Source organism: Podarcis raffonei, chromosome 12 (assembly GCF_027172205.1).
Source record: "Podarcis raffonei isolate rPodRaf1 chromosome 12, rPodRaf1.pri, whole genome shotgun sequence".
NCBI classification, from domain to species: domain Eukaryota; kingdom Metazoa; phylum Chordata; class Lepidosauria; order Squamata; family Lacertidae; genus Podarcis; species Podarcis raffonei.
Genome location: NC_070613.1, coordinates 9,538,559 through 9,556,719, shown reverse-complemented (window position 1 = coordinate 9,556,719; position 18,161 = coordinate 9,538,559). Strand labels below are relative to the sequence as shown.

General features: G+C 44.7%; 2 protein-coding genes across 2 annotated transcripts in view; one reads left to right on the top strand and one right to left on the bottom strand.

The window, feature by feature from the left end:
- Positions 1–2,175: 2,175 nt before the first annotated feature.
- Positions 2,176–17,346, bottom strand: GORASP1 (golgi reassembly stacking protein 1). The gene is made up of 9 exons (XM_053409675.1): positions 17,171–17,346; positions 11,216–11,296; positions 9,203–9,406; positions 8,481–8,567; positions 7,134–7,264; positions 5,029–5,173; positions 4,440–4,575; positions 3,733–3,882; positions 2,176–2,682 (listed from the first exon to the last, which is right to left on the bottom strand). Exons 1-9 carry the CDS (start codon positions 17,231–17,233, stop codon positions 2,411–2,413), a joined length of 1,269 nt encoding a protein of 422 aa, XP_053265650.1. The 5' UTR covers positions 17,234–17,346; the 3' UTR covers positions 2,176–2,410.
- A 232-nt stretch (positions 17,347–17,578) lies between these two features.
- The window catches only part of TTC21A (tetratricopeptide repeat domain 21A), a 29,804-nt gene continuing 29,221 nt past the window's right edge, over positions 17,579–18,161 (top strand). Inside the window, exon 1 of the mRNA XM_053409673.1 lies at positions 17,579–17,704. Coding sequence (XP_053265648.1) covers positions 17,678–17,704 — 27 coding nt within the window. The 5' untranslated portion in view covers positions 17,579–17,677. The remainder of the gene's footprint in view (positions 17,705–18,161) is intronic.

The following is an 18,161-nucleotide window of genomic DNA, read 5'->3' as shown; positions in this document are numbered from 1 at the left end:
TTTTGCACACTTGCCCTATCAACTGCACCGCAGTGTCAGATATGTGTGTATATTAAGAGTAGTTCTGCTTAGTCCTCAAGTCAGGCTACAAAGTTGGCCTCTGTGCTGCTTTTTTGGGTTGTGTGTTTGAGCGCTAGCTATGCAGGCAGAAGGTTCCAGGTCCAGTCTCTGGCATCTCTACATAGATTGGGAAAGACCCAACAATCTCAGGAGAGCTGCTGCTTGTCTGTGTTGACAAATACTAAACTCAACAACTGGGACTATCCATTTTTTTCTTGTTCTTCAGTAGTGGGGGAAGAGGATCCTGTGTGGGTTGTCAGTGCCCAGCTCTCCACTGGCAGGAAGTCAAACTTTCAAGGGGTATGCCTGGTGGGCAACCCCATCAGCAGTTCAACTGCAGGTCACTCTTTGCCAGGGCCCCCTGGGTGGGTGGCTCTTTTGGGCATCACATCCCATTTCACCAGGCGCACAGCTGCCTCAACCGTGTTCTGGACCCAACACCTCCCAAGTAACAGTTGGTGGGGGAAGGCTATTGGATACATAGATTTGAGGATCAACCTCCCCTCCCCTAATTTTCCTCCCCTAATTTTCCTATCTCCTCCTCCTAAGCCCATACCAGGGTTTCTTCTCATTCTCCATCTGTGCTACCCTTATACAGCAACCATCAGGGCCTCTTGGGACTTGGCCCCAGGGATTTGCTGGCACAGAGTGGTGTGCTACAAGTTGTTTTTTTCCTCTTCCTCTTCTATTGCTTATTTTTGACTATTTGGTTACTTGCTTAAGCACAAATTGAACTGGCAAAGGGTGTACCCTTGACCTACCTGCTCAAAATTTTGACTGCCAGTCGAGAGGTGAGCGCGCATATTTATTTATTTTATATATATATATATGCCTAGTTCTCCAAGTTCTGAAACCATGAAATATAAGGTGTACAAGATAATCCTGGCTCTAAGGAGCTGTTATTCCTATCCAAACTCTGAATAGAACACTTTGGAAGGTGCTACTGCTGGCTGATGAGTGTGGGTGGGAGTTTGGGCCCTAGATCACGAGACTGACCTGAAAAAGGTTTGGAATAGATGTATCTCCTTGCCCTGGTCATTTCCCTTGGGGGCGATGACTTTGCGCCAACTTAGGTTACAGTGGGTGGGGGACTTGCTCTGGCTGAGCTGCATCAAGACACCTATTGTGGCAGATCGAGAGTTTGGATTGAACATTATTCTAGGAGCTAGTGAATAATAAGCAGGACCAAAACGGCAACTTTACTTCTGCAGAGAGCACTTTCCACAAGTATTTTCCAAAAATGGTTTATTTTTAATCTTCAACAAACAAACCATTTTGAAATATACCATTCAACACAGCTAGTGTGATATAGAACATCTGTTATTCATGTTGAATAAAGCCGTGTTCAGAGCTCAGGAGAGGAATCAGCCTCCCTAAAAAGCAACAGTCTCGCCATCGGGTACAATCCTACATGATATTAGCTTCTTTGCTCAAGTCAACACATACCTGTCATTAGAACACACTTAATTTGAAAAGAAAAAATGAAATTCAATTATTTTACCATGCATGCATGTTTAGAATCGTCACTTTTAATTTGCAGAGGCTCAGAAGAAATAAAGTTGCTTACGTTCACCTTGAAACTATTCTTTCAAGAGAGATTTCTAACAAGTAAGGTATCCAACAGGAGAATGAAGTAGTTGTTTAGGTACATTTCCTACCTCTTTGGCATGTGTATAGTCAAGAGGTCTGCATGCACCTCCCTGTCTCCCAGATAACTTTAATGTGGCATTGACTAGAGGAGGAGGATTGTGGAGGCTATGCCATCCCACCTGCATGTGCCAGGGATGGAGTTAAGAGTACTGTAGCAGCTGTTCTGCAAGGAAGCACTGTAACCTGGATTGCAGCCTTGGAAGTTGAAAACACATTCGCCTCTTCTACATGGGTGCCCAGAGAGAGTCAAATTGTAAAGCGTTATTTGGGAATTTTAAACATTAAATATTTTGACATATAAAATCAAGGTGAACAGCTGTCACAATTAAAATTGAAACCTAGAAAGAGGGCTAAAAGGTTCTGCTAAAATCGAGCCACTGTGTGCTTGCTAGCTGCATTTTTTTTAAAAAAACTAAAAGTCTGATGTCTGCCCAAAAGCTAATAGCAAAACTCTTCACACAAAACAGCATTTTTAAAGAACTTATTCCAAGTCAAATTATCAGTGTTATTGCTGAGCAGTAGTTGTAGATGTCAAAACCTATCAGAAAATGAAAGGCTGGGTCAAGATCACTGGAAACAGCTTGAATTCTTGCAGTATTACTGTAATATAGCAACACAATAGATGTCACTGGGTACCAAAAGCCTTATTGTCTGATACCAATGTCCTTACAGCTGATAGCAAGTGCTGTCACTTTTAGCACTAGATCTGTGCAATTTCTTCTGTCAATTCCTTGGCCTTTTCATCTTCACTGTCAGGTTGTAAAGCTTTGGTCATTTGCGGGCTCTCAGTCCCATCTAAAAGCAGAAGTGTTTCTTGAGCACCACCATCAGCTTTAGATGTTGCATTTACAGAGATATCCACAGGAAGGGATGGCAAAACAGAAACTGAAGGCGCTGTATCCAACTCTGGCTGAGCACTTGAGCCCTCTGCATAAGATACTGAATCTTCTGAAACTGGAATAGAGGCCTGGTCTGAAAAGCAGAAGTCAAAATCTAATTACAGAAAACACAATGCCTGTAATTCTCAAAACATGAAGCCCCTGCAGGTAACTAAAGAAAGCAACATGAAATCAGTAACTAAGCTACCATGTACTCTCTAGAATTAACTCTGCTAAATTATGAGCAATTGTGTCTTCTTCCATGCTTACCCAACAAACACATCAGGTTTAACTAGCTTATTTAAAATAGGACGGCAGATCAGATTCCGGTAGATTGCTCCGTGACTTGCAGTAGATGAGCAATGTTTTTAACTATAACAACAATTTTCTCAGCTAAATTAGTCTGCTGGAATGAAGAAAGGAACCAGAAGTGCACTTTTGCATGAAACAATACTCAGCTCAGTTAGATCCTGGCACTGAAAACAAATCCCTAGGCTCAGAGGCACCCTTTTTTCTTCTTCTCAAATTCTAACACTGATTTCAACAGGGCTACCCTGAATACACTAATATTTCATATTGTCCTTGGTCTTTATGATGCCAGAAGATTCTTTATTTTTCTAAAAAATTGTTGTCAGTAACCAGAATTTAGTAAGGAGGTATTAAAGCTGATCACACAATCAATATGTTGGTTGTGGATTTGCATACTTCTTACTTAACTTTACTTTCTCATTATAAACACTCCAAACTTTCATATCTGAGCAAAAAGCAGACTAAAAATTACCAAGTTTTACTAAGACTCATGTACAGTCATACCTCGGGTTGCAAACGCCGCGGGTTGCACATTTTCAGGTTGCGGACCGCGCAGAACCCGGAAGTAGCGGAACGGGTTACTTCTGGGTTTCGGCACATGCACAGAAGCACAAAATGACATCATGCGCAGAAGTGCTGAATCGCGTCACGCACGTGCACAGACGCAGCGCTTCAGGCTGTGAACGCTGCGGGTTGCAAACATGCCTCCTGCATGGATCACGTTCGCAACTAGAGGTATGACTGTAGTAAATGCTGCAATCTTTTGCGTTTAATTTAAACACAAACATTTACAGTAAATGATGTTTGTGTTTGAATTACCAAAGTACTTGCTTACCAAAGTGTGAATCAATTCCGTTGTTAGATACCAAGCTATCAGTTGCTGCAACAGTGTCTGGCAAGTTGAAAGAAGCAGAGGAAGGCACCTTGACTGTTTTCACTAAGTCAATTAATTCAGGAAAAGAAGCTCCAGACATATCTATAAAACCTGGAAAGCAATGGGGAAGAGAGAAAAGTACAGCCAATAATTTACAAGAGAAATAAATTGTTTAAAGGTGAAATTTCGTTCCTGTTCCTAGCTACCAACAAAATGACTTGTAACTTAGAATGCGAATGCCATCAAGAGACTTCTGCTTACCCCTCTGTTAGCCATGAACAGCCTGATACAAATATGCTGAAATCAGTGTAAGGTGTTATCTGACCCTTCTGGAATCACGGCATGAAGTCATTCTTACTTTGACAAGTGCCTTGGCAAAGGTAATCCTAACCCACCACACCCATCTCTGTTCGTAGGTTTATGACTCAAGGGGTGGTAGGTGAGGTTCTGAAGGATCCTGTCACTGCAGGAATTGGACAGCACCACGGTCAAGTTAGTATTCCCATCAGTGCCCTACATTGTTCCTCTCCCCATGAGCAGACTACAATCTGCAAAGTCATAGTCAACACAGCTCTTCTTCATTGCAGAATTTCTGCACGTGTGAACCTGAATATAAAAACCAGCCACCCAGCTTTTATGCTCTAAAGGTCAACAGGTGAACAGATTACCTGGATCCATGACTCTCTGCACAGGAGGAGGAGGCTGAAGAGAATTTTCTACTGAATACATATTTACACTTTGATCTGGGCTGTACTCTAAGCTTGCAGGTTCTTCGCTTTGGGAGTTTGGTGCTAACAGAGGAGCCTGAAATAATTTATAAAACAGAAAGAGTTGCATGCTTCAGAACAAGGAACACATTCATTACCACTAAGCAAAGCAACTACAAAGTGGGCAGATGACATGACCTCATTAGAGGGCCAGAGGCATATATTATAACCTCAACCTGGGCAGAGTTTCTAAGGGGGAAAGGCTGCTTTCCCCTCTGATCCAGAAGTGCAATGCAAGCCAATCAGCCCAGCAAACCCTACACAATTATGTCCACAGATGCTCAAGAAGAATGTAACCTAGCTTCCAGGCAGGTAAGTGGGACACGTCATGGCCCTCTGGAGGAAGGAACAAAAGGGAGTAGGTGGAGAGACGGTATGTGAGCTGCCCATAATTCCTGGGAGTATTACAGCAGCTGCGCCCTGCCCTTTGCATATTAAAAATAGCAGCGCCCACAAACACTGCAGTCATCTTTCACTGTGAAATGCCTACCTCTGTATAGCCATTGGTTGGTGGTTCAGGAGGTGTGTCTCCCAAGGGCAAAGGAGAAGGAGGACCAGCTTCTGCCTTTTTCTTTGGTATAGAAGGCTGTGTTGGAATTCTGTGCAAATAGCCATATCCAATGCCGCACCCTAAACTGCACAAGAAGGTAAATGAAAGAAAATGAAAGAAGCTTACACCCTTGAAAATTTTGTTTTCAAAGTAACTGACAGAAGCCCATTTGACTCAGATCACAAGTAGAAGTCTATCTCTCTAAACTGGAGCGTGCAGTCCTCCTTGGTCCCTCTAACTTTGGGGCAGAGACAAGTCTTAAGGCTATAAGTGATGTATATTAGTTACAAAGCTTCCAGTCTGCACTTGCCCCCAGGAAGCAGGGCAGCTTGCTTTCCTCCACTTTTCCCTCAGCACAAATAAATACCATGGTACCAAAGAGACCTAGGCATTGTGGGGAGGCACTGTGTCTGGTAAGCAGTCACACCAGACCTCAGCAGCCACTTTCAAGAGGATTTTAGGGTGTCAAAAGGGAAAAGGCAGAATGCTGCACGAAAGAAACACTTCAAGTCTCTTTATCCTAATGCAGCAACTTACAAAAAGGACTTTTCCCAGTAGCATAGCATTGTGGGTGGTCAGAGGGGCAACGGAATGCTGGCAACATTCCAGTTTTAAAGACTCTTGACCCAGTGTGTTCTGATTGGCAGGTGGCTCTGTCTAACCAATAGAATGAGTGGCACATAACCAATAAAGGTGCTGTTTACCTTGGGAAATTGGAATCAAGTGTTAAAATTACTGCCAGATTTCCCCAACTCCCTTGTGGGATGACAAACTTCCCTCAGCTCATGTACTGCAGTAACCTAGGAAATGAAAGCTGAGTAAACTGGAATTATTTATAAAGGGTCAGGCTGCCCCTTGGTCATTCACAGAGGACTAAAATACATATTCATGAATTGAGTCCCCTACTTACTGAAGCCTGAATGGCAACAGGATAGGAAAAGGAGACAGTCTGCCCTAAACTTGCAGGAAAATACAGGTTGGCAAGGGGGTAGAAACTCCAAAATCCAGCACATGCACACTTCCTCTTGGCTCTTAGCTCAAATGCAGGGACTGGGGTGGGTGGGGGACTATTAGGGGCAGCTTCCCCCACCTAGTTCATACACACCTGTATTTCACAAAAGGTCCCTCCACACTGCTTAAGGCTCAGTATCAATTTATGTGAATTAGCTCACACCTGCGGACGCGGGTGGCGCTGTGGGTTAAACCACAGAGCCTAGGACTTGCCGATCAGAAGGTCGGCAGTTTGAATCCCCACGAGGGGGTGAGCTCCCGTTGCTCGGTCCCTGCTCCTGCCAACCTAGCAGTTTGAAAGCACATCAAAGTGCAAGTAGATAAATAGGTACCACTCCGGCGGGAAGGTAAACGGCGTTTCCGTGTGCTGCTCTGGTTCGCCAGAAGCAGCTTAGTCATGCTGGCCACATGACCCGGAAGCTGTACGCTGGCTCCCTTGGCCAATAAAGTGAGATGAGCGCCGCAACCCCAGTCGGTCACGACTGGACCTAATGGTCAGGGGTCCCTTTACCTTTACCTAGCTCACACCACATGCAAAGGACCATAAGGAAATATGGCAGCTAGGATCAGGGCTGGGTGCAGTTGCCAAGACCAGTAGAGAAAATATGGCCCCTCGGTTGCACACCTTTATCACTGGCCTATTTCTGAACTGCTACCCCACCTCTTATTGAAGCACCACCAACACCTCGGATTTTGTTTCTAGGCTGCCTGCTACCCTTCCTCTGCTCCATCCCTGACACATCAATCAGCACACACCTTGGACCCTCATCTGTCTTTTACATTGCATTAAAATGCAAAGAAGGTAAACCCCTGGGTGAGAACTGCTGCTTTTGTGTTGTGTTGGTGCCAAGGCAAGTGTTCAACAGTGATAACACGAAACACAGGAACTGTGATGGCTTTCTAGGGTGCATAATTTTCCCACACTGTGGATCCCATGGGGCTGAACGTCTTCACAGCAATGTACAGGAAAGCATACTGTGATAAGTAAACCGTGACCTCATTTACAGACTATCCTGTGACTCACAAATCCATACCTTCCTTCTCCACCCCAGGCTCCATTGGGGGTTACAAAAACCTCTCGACAGGAATCAGCTTCTGTGTTATAGACCATCAGTTTCAATGGCTTCCCCTCATGGGTTTCAATCAATGAGAAAAAATCTTCGGACTGAGAGAAAAAGAAGACTGTCATCAACCCAACAGCTGCATTCTAGAACCTCTCCCTGCCTGCCATTACATGATTTCCAGGTGTCCTGTTGCTGTGTAGGACAAAGAATGACTGACTAGAATTAGCAGCATGTCCTTTGGATATCCCCCTCACAAGGTGTCCTATAGGTAGCTGCCAAAGTACAAAGCAGCAGGAAACAGGTCGTTGCATTAATCTGCCAAACTTCCATGTGCTGTGGACAGGGCAGAACAGAGGACAAGATATGAAGCAGTTAGAGCCAGAATGGTGAATCTGTGGCCCTTCAGATGTTGCTGGACTACAATTCTCATCCCAGACCACTGACCATGCAGGTTAGGATTGATGGTAGTTGGAGTTCAACATCTAGAGGGCCACAGGTTCCACCATTACTGCTGCGTAGGGCAGGGTGCAAATGCAGGAGGGGGAAGCAGGTGCTTGGGGAAAGTAAGAAGATCACCACCCATGAAATGGTATTGGGCAGGAATGGATGTAACTCCTTATAGGACTGTTGGTTTTAAACCTCACCGCTACTGCCATCAATCCTCTGTGCTAAACAACTTTAGCTCAGCAGTGCAGAAATCCCCAGCCCAAGGGCCTAATTCAGTGTGCCAGGTCATTTCAGCCAAGCCATGCTGTCACCTGACGTCAAGTGCAAGACAGACAAAGCCAAATTCAAATGGGAGGATTGGTAACAAACTCTGAACTCTTCCTTTGCATCCTCAACTTGAATTCAGTGCTTTTTCGATTTGGCTCCTCTTTTCCCTTGCTGCCCTCCCAGCCCCAACCATCTGTCAAAACGGCATGCAGAGTTGGGCCAATTCTCCACCCTGGGTTTAACTGAAATATCTGTAGAGATGGATCCAACTTTTCTTCTCTTTGTTTCTGAATTCAGCTTTCCCAACCCTTGAGAACAAGAGTGGGTGAATATTTAAAGACGGAGCTACACATTTTGCACAGAGAAATTTATATCTAGTCCCAAAGCAAAGACTGGGAAGGAGACTGCATGTGTAGAATAGCTTAAGCCTGGGGAATACTTGCTACAGTGATCATAGTGCAATTATGGGCATATCTACTCTGAAACTGAATTAAATGGGGCTTTCTCCCAGGTAAGTGGCTATGAGATTGCAGCAGCAATCACTGAAAACTGTCTAGCTCCACCCCCCATTCAGCCAATGGTGCAACTGATGACTCACTTTACCTCCTGCAGTATCTGATCCGATCCAACAATATAATCGGTGTGCGGCTTCAGGCCAGCCAGCGCTGCTGGGGAAGCCGGTTCCACATCCTAGAGAGACATTGATCAGTTATGTTACCTATGCCTAGTCAACAAATCAAGCAGTGAAAAGCATATATCCAGTTGTTTGCAAACAATGTTCCCAGAAACCCTTGCAAGCTCATCCTCAGTAAGAGATAAGATAATAGAAGACCAATTCCAGGAAAGTTATCTACTGTTACCAGACCCACCCAGCATGGCAGAGGTGAGTGCATGCTAGCAAAACACTTTTTCCTGGGGAGGGGGAAAATGGGCACCATCTGGTGCACCCTAGAATGCTCTGCAATGTGCAGTCAATGTGGAAATGTTTCCCTGAAGGAGAGGAAGTTTGACAAACGATGCCTTTATTCAAAAAATATCACCATGAAAGGGGAGGGGGACAAAGAAAATAAGCCCAGAGCTGACCATCTCAAAATCCACTCACCAGAGGGGTTCCCATGTTAGTCTGTTGCAGCAAAATCAGCAAAGAGTCTTGTGGCACCTTAAAGGCTAACACTATATTTTGCAATAAAACTGGTTAGTCTTTAAGGTGCCACAAAACTCTTTGCTGAAGGATTCTTTCTTGGGCTAAAACAAGCAAACCCTAAATTCAAAGTGACAGAGCAAGGAAGTATAGTAAAAATGCACAACCATCTTTTCCTACTTACCAGCACATGCCACACATGCTCATTGGCTCTTTGGAAGCTACAGAACCTCACGCTGGCTCCCAGGAGCCCCTGCCCTCCCCACATATTGCTGGGGACCACCTCCACTTCACGCACTTTCATTGTTTTAATGTTGTACACCTCCAGTTTCACAGCCTTCTCAACATTGGCTTTCAGCAAATCTTTTAAGATGTCCCCTTCTTTGTTCTCAAAAAAAAGAAAGGAAGGAAAGGAAATATAAGAGGTTTGCTTCTGGACATTAGCCAACAGACTGCTAGGCCAACAACAACAACAACAACAAAATAAAGTTATAATTTGTTTTTTAAATGATTTTATAAGTTTCCCCAGCCACACTGGGTGGCTCCCAGCAGAATAGCAAAATCACTATAAAACATCAAACATTCAAAACTTCCCTAAACAGGGCTGAATGTGGCTATGTGGAGGGGCAGGCCAGCAGCTGCAGAAATTGAGATTGAAGTATCAACTTGCCTTCCATGAAGTGAATATTTCCTAATACCTTATGGAACTGACAGCCACAAGATGTGCTATGGCCACTAACTTAAGATGAATTTATTTTATTAATTCATTAAATGTATCTCCTGCCTGCTTTTCCAAGATAATGCACTGGAGGAGGAGAACAGCAATAAAAATGAATTCAGCACTTCTTGAGGCAATAAATTCTGTTAAGTTTATTGGAAAGTACTTTTTAAAATAACAGCCCCAACTGAAAACAGAGGTCCCATATAGCTAAGGCAATTCACCAGTACCTCTGAATACCAGGTTCTGGGGATCACAACAGGAGGAGGGCTGTGGCCTTTATGCCCTATTTGTGAGCTTTTAGTCATGCAGTGTTTAGGACATTTAACAATAGAGGTATTTATTTCAAAGCAAATCCTTCTGAAATAAACAGGAGTTGCTTCTAATCAAGCATGATTTAGTCATAAAAGAAATGTGCAAAAAATAAACACCACCATTTGCCATGCCTTTATCCAATGAAACAAAGTATATTTGGTAGCCATAATATATGTGGGCCAAGAAGCTTCGAACATGTTAATTATTTACAGGGTGATATTTGAACAAGTGCTGAAAACTAGTTTTGTGACGTGGTAACAGGTCAACACCCTCCTTCCCTTCCCTTCCCTCCACAGCGCAACACACCCACCAGCTCTGATGAACAAGAGATGTTTGCAGCACAAACAGATCCCAACTTGAGCAAGTGTACCCAGCCATTTACTAGAGGAGAAGTTGGGGCATCTCTGATATCGGGAGAAATCTCCTTTCCAGACCCCAATATGGCCTGTCCGTTACATCCACAATCAGAACTTCCAAGACAAACAGACATATGTAAAGGATGGAATTCTGCTACTTGAACAGATTTTTTTAAAAGACACCTAATCACAGAACCATTCTTAATCTCATGCAAACTCAGAAGCACAAGTTAGTAAAAAAAACCTGAAACCTTTGTTCATACAGGACACTCACAGCCAGCCATTTCAGATGCTTCCATGGCCATCAGTGGGAAGGACCTGCTTAGAAGTTCACGCTCTGCCATTCTGAGTCACAGGTACTATGACCAACCAAGCCCTGCATAGGGGCAGCCTCCCTTATGACTAAACTTCCAAGCAGATGAACCTACAACAGTGTACTGTCCTTGTATGTTTTTCATAAGGGAAACATCAGCAGCTGGGCAGAACCACAGCCCATATCTCCCAAGTGCTCTGTGCCTATCCGGCAGTTCTATTTGCTGACTCCTAGTTTTCATTTATTACAGTAATTCATTAGTTCCACTTATGCACCAGCTTTCTTCCAGGCAACATATATGCTATCATGGGGGGGGGGGGCATAAATCTGTCATCCAAGCACTGAGCAGCTCTACTTAGCTTCAGAAAAGTGGCAGCTTCATGTACCTTCAGGTCATGCTTTTGGATGCACTTACTTATAGCACACCAGCAACATACTTACCTGCTAGAGCTCAGCATTAAAAAAAACCCCAGTGGCTTTTGTTAAGCTACTTACCAGTCTGGTGTGTCCTATTGTGAGGATGAAATCAAAGAACGGCTCCAGTCCAGCCTGCTGAGAAGGGGAGTTTTCCTGAACCTGAAAAATGGCAGAGTTTTACATATAGATGAACCAAATGAAAAAAATGTCAGTGGAAGCACACGTTTTCTAAATTATGTAATGCAAAAAGTATTCATACCAAGCATGCTTATGAGCTGACAATAAGAGACTTGTCTTTTGGCAGTTGGGAGAGGTTATACTGGCCTAGAGCAAAAAGAAAATACCACAGCCAACCATCCTAACAAACAGGATAGATGTACTGCTCAGAACCCCTCTCCTCCCTAGCCAAACAGAAGCCAAAAGGAACTCTGAAAGGCAGACTTGCGGTCCATCTAGCTCAGTATTGTCTACACTGATGGTCAGTGGCTCCACGGACTGTCAGGCAGGAGTCTCTCCCAGTGCTACCTGGAGCTGCTGGGAATTGAAACTGGTGCTCCACCACTCAGTTACATCACTTCCCAAAATAACACATGCATCTAAGAGATGCAGTTTCACAACAATCAAAGAGGAAACCCATGGAAGACAAAGTGCACAGCAGAGAGAGTACTATGTAGTGCAAGTCACAGGGAGAAACTTTTAAGCTCTTTCTTCAAAGAGGAGACCAGGTATAAGCTGTGTACAAAACACCAACTACAAAATACCAATCTGCTGCTGCCTCCATGCTTGATATGCTTTCAAGCTCTGCAGGCAAAGTTGGGAGCACCGGACTGGTCTACCTCACAATTCAATTTTATCTATATAAGTCTTTTGTTGCACAGATGGGCTGGGCAGACATTACAAAGAAATGCACAGTCCACCTATTTCCAACGGCAACCAGGAAATACCAATATATGTTGCACCCACAGGAAGCACAGTGCGGTTTACACAAGGGATCCCAAGTAATTTCTCAGCCAGACACCAACTGTCAAGTAGAAAGACGTGCTTAGCTTTAACAATAAAACAATGTAGTTCTTGTGCTCTCGAGATTATTCACCTACAATCAGAAGCTGTTTGTGGTAGGTTTACTGAATGACAACGTGTACAAATGTGATTTGCTAAGACTGTGTAAGAACCAGAAAAAACTGCAAGCATAGCTAAGCACTACAGAGGCTGGATCCAGCTGCACATAAGTTAGTTGCACTTAATTCTCATTAAAACCAATGGGACTTAAGCCAAAACCAACCCATCACATTGATTTTAATAAGGCCTATGTGAAATTAATGTGGCCCAACCCATTCTATTATATGTATTTATATCTCATTTTTCTATGTTAAACATTCATTCAAACTGGCTTACAAATTTTGTTTTAAGGTATAGTGAATGGTAAGAGAAGCATCAGAATGTACCATTTTGAAATAGTAAAAGCAGCTGGAAGGCAAGACATACAGTGCTTCCAAACAGGGACTTAATATTGCAAATGAGCAGTGGAGAGCTATCCCAAATGGCATTGTTGGCAACAAAGGGTTTTTTTAATACAAGATTTTCTCTGTGTATTTTGTGCAGTTTGATACCAACCATGTGTGGATACTGGAAAGCAAAAAAGAAAACTTGCATGCATGAGGAGCACTAATCCCACAATAAACACCCACATTTAGAGATTTTACTTTAAGAATGGCCACTGAAGCAACACAGTTTTCAGCAGTCTTTTAAAAAACATAGGGGCAAGGCTTAGCTCCTTTGGGAATATATATTCTGTTAGAATTATGCAGTGTACATCTGCATGAAGTTATTTTTAACAGTTTATTTTTCTCCAGGGCTCTTGGTTTCCAAAGGAACCAAAGATTTTTGCACACAAACAGAAGAGGAAATAGCATCATAACTGGATAGTCAGGCTATTTGCCAAGGAGTGTCACAGGGCAAAAATAAATAACTATGGGCAAGAGTGCTGGACAAGGAAATAGCACTTCATCCCTTAACCAGTGGAAGCATTTTCCTATTCCCCCATATGTGTCCGAGCCCCATATTTTTTAAGGTTCCCTCCCCAAACAAAAAAACGTAAGAACTGGTTTAAGGATGACTGAAAGCTTCTCTTCTCAGTGTGCCATGTTCTGCAACAGAAAACAGATTCCACAAGACTTTGAACAGCATATGCACAGCCCTGGGGAGAGACCTTATTTACACAACTCTCCCTGAAAAATAAAAATAAAATTGAATGCAGCAGAACATTGTGCAGTCATAATTCATCACTTCTGCACGGAACAGGCAAATCAGAGTGCACCACAGTTCATTCCAAGCTAGACCTGTTAACCATACTCTCCCACAGGAACATATCTGAAGAGACAGCGCATACCATTCTAGAACATTCACAGGGCAGGAGTACTGAGCAGGTGGAAGGGGAGACCAATCCAGTACAATAATTTCTATACATTAACATGAATTACCAACTGCACAGGTTGGTAAAGTGGCTTCAAATTCACTAGCTGCTACTTTTTAAGCACTAAGCAACTGGAAGCACCATCTGCACCCATATGAGCCTGCCCTGCCCTTAAGATTGACCACAGAGGCCTCACTTGCAGACCTGGTGATAAAATCTATCAGGTCTGTGGGTACCAGAGTGAGGGCTCCATCATTATGGAATTCCTACCCATGGGAAGTGTACTTGGTTCTCTCAATGATTGTCTTATAACGGGCTCTGGAAAACCTTATCTGTTTACATCTGCTTTTAACCAATCAATGTCTTGATTTCTGTTATTATTCCCCCTGCGCTTTCATTCTACTGTACTGCTGGTTTTTCTATGAAATTTGTATTGTATTATTTTGTTAAATGATGTGAACCACCTTGACAGGGCTTTATAGCCCTGATGCCCTGATATAGTTCCTCTGATGTAGCATTCTAGGCCAGTCAAATGTCTCTGACATCTACAAGCAAAAGCATACCCCTGCTGTGTGTTCTCAGCCTTTGTGAACATGGAGGTTTCATTTCACTTTTACAGCTGATTCCCATTGAGAACTGGTAAACCCCTCCATTTATGAATAAGGATCTCATAACTTCTTTTTAAATGGATGAGGTTTTCATTTAAACTGAAAAACTGTCTATTTGAATACGACCAAAGCTCCCTTTGATCCAGCCCCACCATAACTCAAAACCACAGCATTAAGGTGACATTATGATAAAAATGAATCATGCACGGTATGGAGAAAGTTTAACAGGTAGCTCTGCTCTCTCACAGCCAGCGTTCAAAACTCCCATTGTTCTAGGCGCATTTTGCAACAAGGAATTTCATTAGCGCAAGCTGTTTTTGAGCTCTATGGGCGCAGTACTGTGCCTAAGATTTCAGATTAAAACTGCAGAGCGGAAGGAAAGGAGGACCTTTTTCTGCCTCCCAACTTCCAGGCATTCTCTGAGGACTGGAGAAGAGACCCTCTTAAGAATATTGCGGGGGGCGGGGGGGAGAGGCAGGGGAAGCACGGTTTTGTTTTGTGCAGTTGTCAGATGAGGACTAGACCATGTGAAAAATGAAAATAAGATTTTAGCTGCAGCTCATTCATTTTCAGCTTTGTATTCTAGTTATAAAAAAAGTGTGCCAACATTCTGTTGTTGCGCCCATAACCTAGGTTTAAGGTGCCACTTAGCTCCTAGCTTTCATATCTCAGTTTCTAACACTTCTCACAACTCAAGATACATCCATCAATTTCTGGAGATAAAAGAACACATTTCTTTCAACGTGTGGAATTTACATGGAATTCAAGTAATGCACGGCCATCTTAATTGGGGAATGCTTTAATGTTGCGCTTATCGTATTTTTAGTGGTTATTGCATTGCTTTTATTCCGTGAGCCAGAGACCTTTTTTTATGTTATAGGCCAGCCTATAAATAATGGAAATCAGTAAACAATTTCACCACTACAAGAGACAGCTATGGCTGATGACTTTACAAGGGTATTGGGTGGAGGGGAGGCGCTCAAGAGGATTCATCTGTCAATGGCTACCAACCACAATGGCTACATGAAGCCTCCACCTTAGTAAGCACAGAAAGGAAAAGGAAAAGGAAAAGGAAAGGAAGAATGGCAGATGAAGGTGATGGACTACATGGGCTTGGCAGAAATGACGAGCAGAATCCGAGACCAGGGAAGAGAAGCGGCGGAAGAGGAATGGAAAAAGTTCAAGGACTATCTAAAGAAATATTATAAAATTAATGACAGTTAGAATGATGTTGGACTAAAGTAAATGGTTACTATTAGCAATGGTTAAGACAAGGAGAATAAGGATGATTAGCTTAAATTTATAGTAAAATAAGGGAAGATTTGCTGAGTAATTGATTAGAATTTGGAATACAGAAATGGGAGGCATGAGGAAGTCGAGGAAGAAAGGTTTAAGAAATTAGGATATGAAATGGTACTTGTTTTTTGTTTTGTTTTTGTCTTATGTTTGTTTATGTATGTTTTGTTTGTATGGTTATAAAAACTGTTTAATAAAAATATTTAAAAAAAAAAAAGGAAAAGGAAAAGGAAGGAAGGAAGCAACAGTGGGATTGGGGTGCTGCCCGCCTGCCCTGCCCTTGTGGGCATCTGGTTGGCCACTGTGGGAAGTCGAATCATAGCTGTCAACTTTCAGATTTGAAAATAAGGGATCAGCAGCCTCTAAAATAAGGGATCAGCAGCATAGCTGTCAACTTTCGGATTTGAAAATAAGAGATCAGCAGCCTCACCTGTCCCAGGGACAGTCTCTGGGATAGCAGTGGGAAGCGGCGCTGAAATAAAGGAATTTCCCGCAAAAAAAGGGAAGATTGACAGCTATGATTCGAATGCTGGAATCCACGGGCCTCAGAGGGTCTTTTCCAGCAGGATTCCGCTTATGACGCTGGCGCTCAGATAGACTGCCTCTGTGTGCGGAGGTTCCACCTGGCCGTAACAAACCGCCGATGGAGAAGAAGAAGAGGAGTTTGGATTTGATATCCCGCTTTATCACTACCCGAAGGAGTCTTAAAGCGGCTAACATTCTCCTTTCCCTTCCCATCATGCAATTTCTGCTCTCATCCTGAAGCAAAGTTCTTAACCCAAGGTACTATTTCTGGCTTAGCGGAGTCTGTAACCTGAAGCATCTGTAACCCGAGGTACCACTCTACTGCCTCTGACCATGGAAGCAGACCGTAGCCTCCAACATGACTGGTAGCCATTGATGGACATAACTGCCACAAATCTGTTTCTAAAGAATTTGCTCCTATGTTCAGGACCTCCCTCAGCAATCGTAGAGTTGGAAGGGACCCCGAGGGTCATCCAGTCCAACCCCTGCGATTCAGGAATCTCAGCTAAAGGATCCATGACAGGTGGCCATCCAAACCTCTGCTTAAAAACCCCGAAGGAAGGAGAGTCCAGAAGAAGAAGAAGAGGAGGAGGAGGAGTTTGGATTTGAGATCCCGCTTTATCACTACCTGAAGGAGTCTCAAAGCGGCTAACATTCTCCTTTCCCTTCCTCCCCCACAACAATCACTCTGTGAGGTGAGTGGGGCTGAGAGACTTCAGAGAAGTGTGACTAGCCCAAGGTCACCCAGCAGCTGCAGGCGGAGGAGCGGGGAAGCGAACCCAGTTCACCAGATTACAGTGGCACCTCGGGTTAAGTACTTAATTTGTTCCAGAGGTCTGTTCTTAACCTGAAACTGTTCTTAACCTGAAGCACCACTTTAGCTAATGGGGCCTCCCGCTGCGGCACCGGAGCACAATTTCTGTTCTCATCCTGAAGCAAAGTTCTTAACCTGAAGCACTATTTCTGGGTTAGTGGAGTCTGTAACCTGAAGCCTATGTAACCCGAGGTACCACTGTACTAGTTTACCGCTCTTAACCACTACACCACACTGGCTCTCCTGCGAGCACCATGGGATAAGGCAGTAATACTGAATGACAACAACTGGGAGGAGGAAGGCGAATATAAGCCGGGCTGCGCTTTCCTTCCTCCTCCAGCTGCTTCAGCGACCGCGTCCGGGGAGCTCGCCCTTACCCCGTGCACATGATATCCCTCGGAGCCCCCGTCGGGGACTTCGGAGCTGGAGCCCAGCCCCATGAGGGCCACCTCAGGAGCTCGGAGGCGACACCGGCGACGCCATCCTCATCCTCCCTCAGCCGCCGCTGCCAAGTTCCAACGCTGCAGCGCCGACTGAGCATGCGCAGGGAGGGCAGGAGGTTGGCGGAGGGACGCAGCTGACCACAGAGCAAGCCGACGCGCTCGCGCTCTATAGGCTGAGGCTGTCCAGCTCCACGTGACGGCCCGCGCGGACAGGCTACCAGTAGTAACCACAGGGAGGCGGGGTCTTCGCGCCTCGAGAAAGATGACGAGGAGGATCGGGAGCTTAGCAACGGGGAGCGGGAAGGGGCGTGGCCGCAGGTAACCACGCACGCCGGGCGGCGGTTGGCTGCTCTAGGTGCTCGTCTTGAGAGGGGAAGGAGGCGCGTGCCGTTGTGGCGGTTGGCGTTTCGAACGTTGCCCAGGCGGTTGCTGTCGGCGGCCATGGCTGACGAAGACCCTCAGGCCCTGGTACTCCGTTCCCCATCCCAAAAGGGAGAGAACTCGCCTCACGGCTTGGCTGCGGCTGGTGCCAGGCCCCCGATATTAATTCGTGGGAGGTTTAAACTCCTGCCTTTCCTGTAGACTGCTCACCAAATGGCTCTCACGCGGACTTTCGCCCGCCCCGACCCCTCCTTTGCTGTGCCTTGCCTACCTCACAGGGTTGTTGTGAAGAGAAAGCGGAGAGGGGCACTGCGTACACCATGCGCTGCCCTGTATCCATTGTGCTGAACCTCCCCACCTGAGCGGGGCGAGATTCCAGCGGTCCAGCAATAAACTAAAAACACATCAGCATTCTAGATAACTGGGCAGGCTTGCCCAAACAAATATGTTTAGTATGTGCTGAAGAGTACAGTGACGGCAGCTGCCCAGTATCAATAGGCAGGGAGTTCCAACCCAGGGTCTGGGTTCCTTGGCCTGTGGGGCA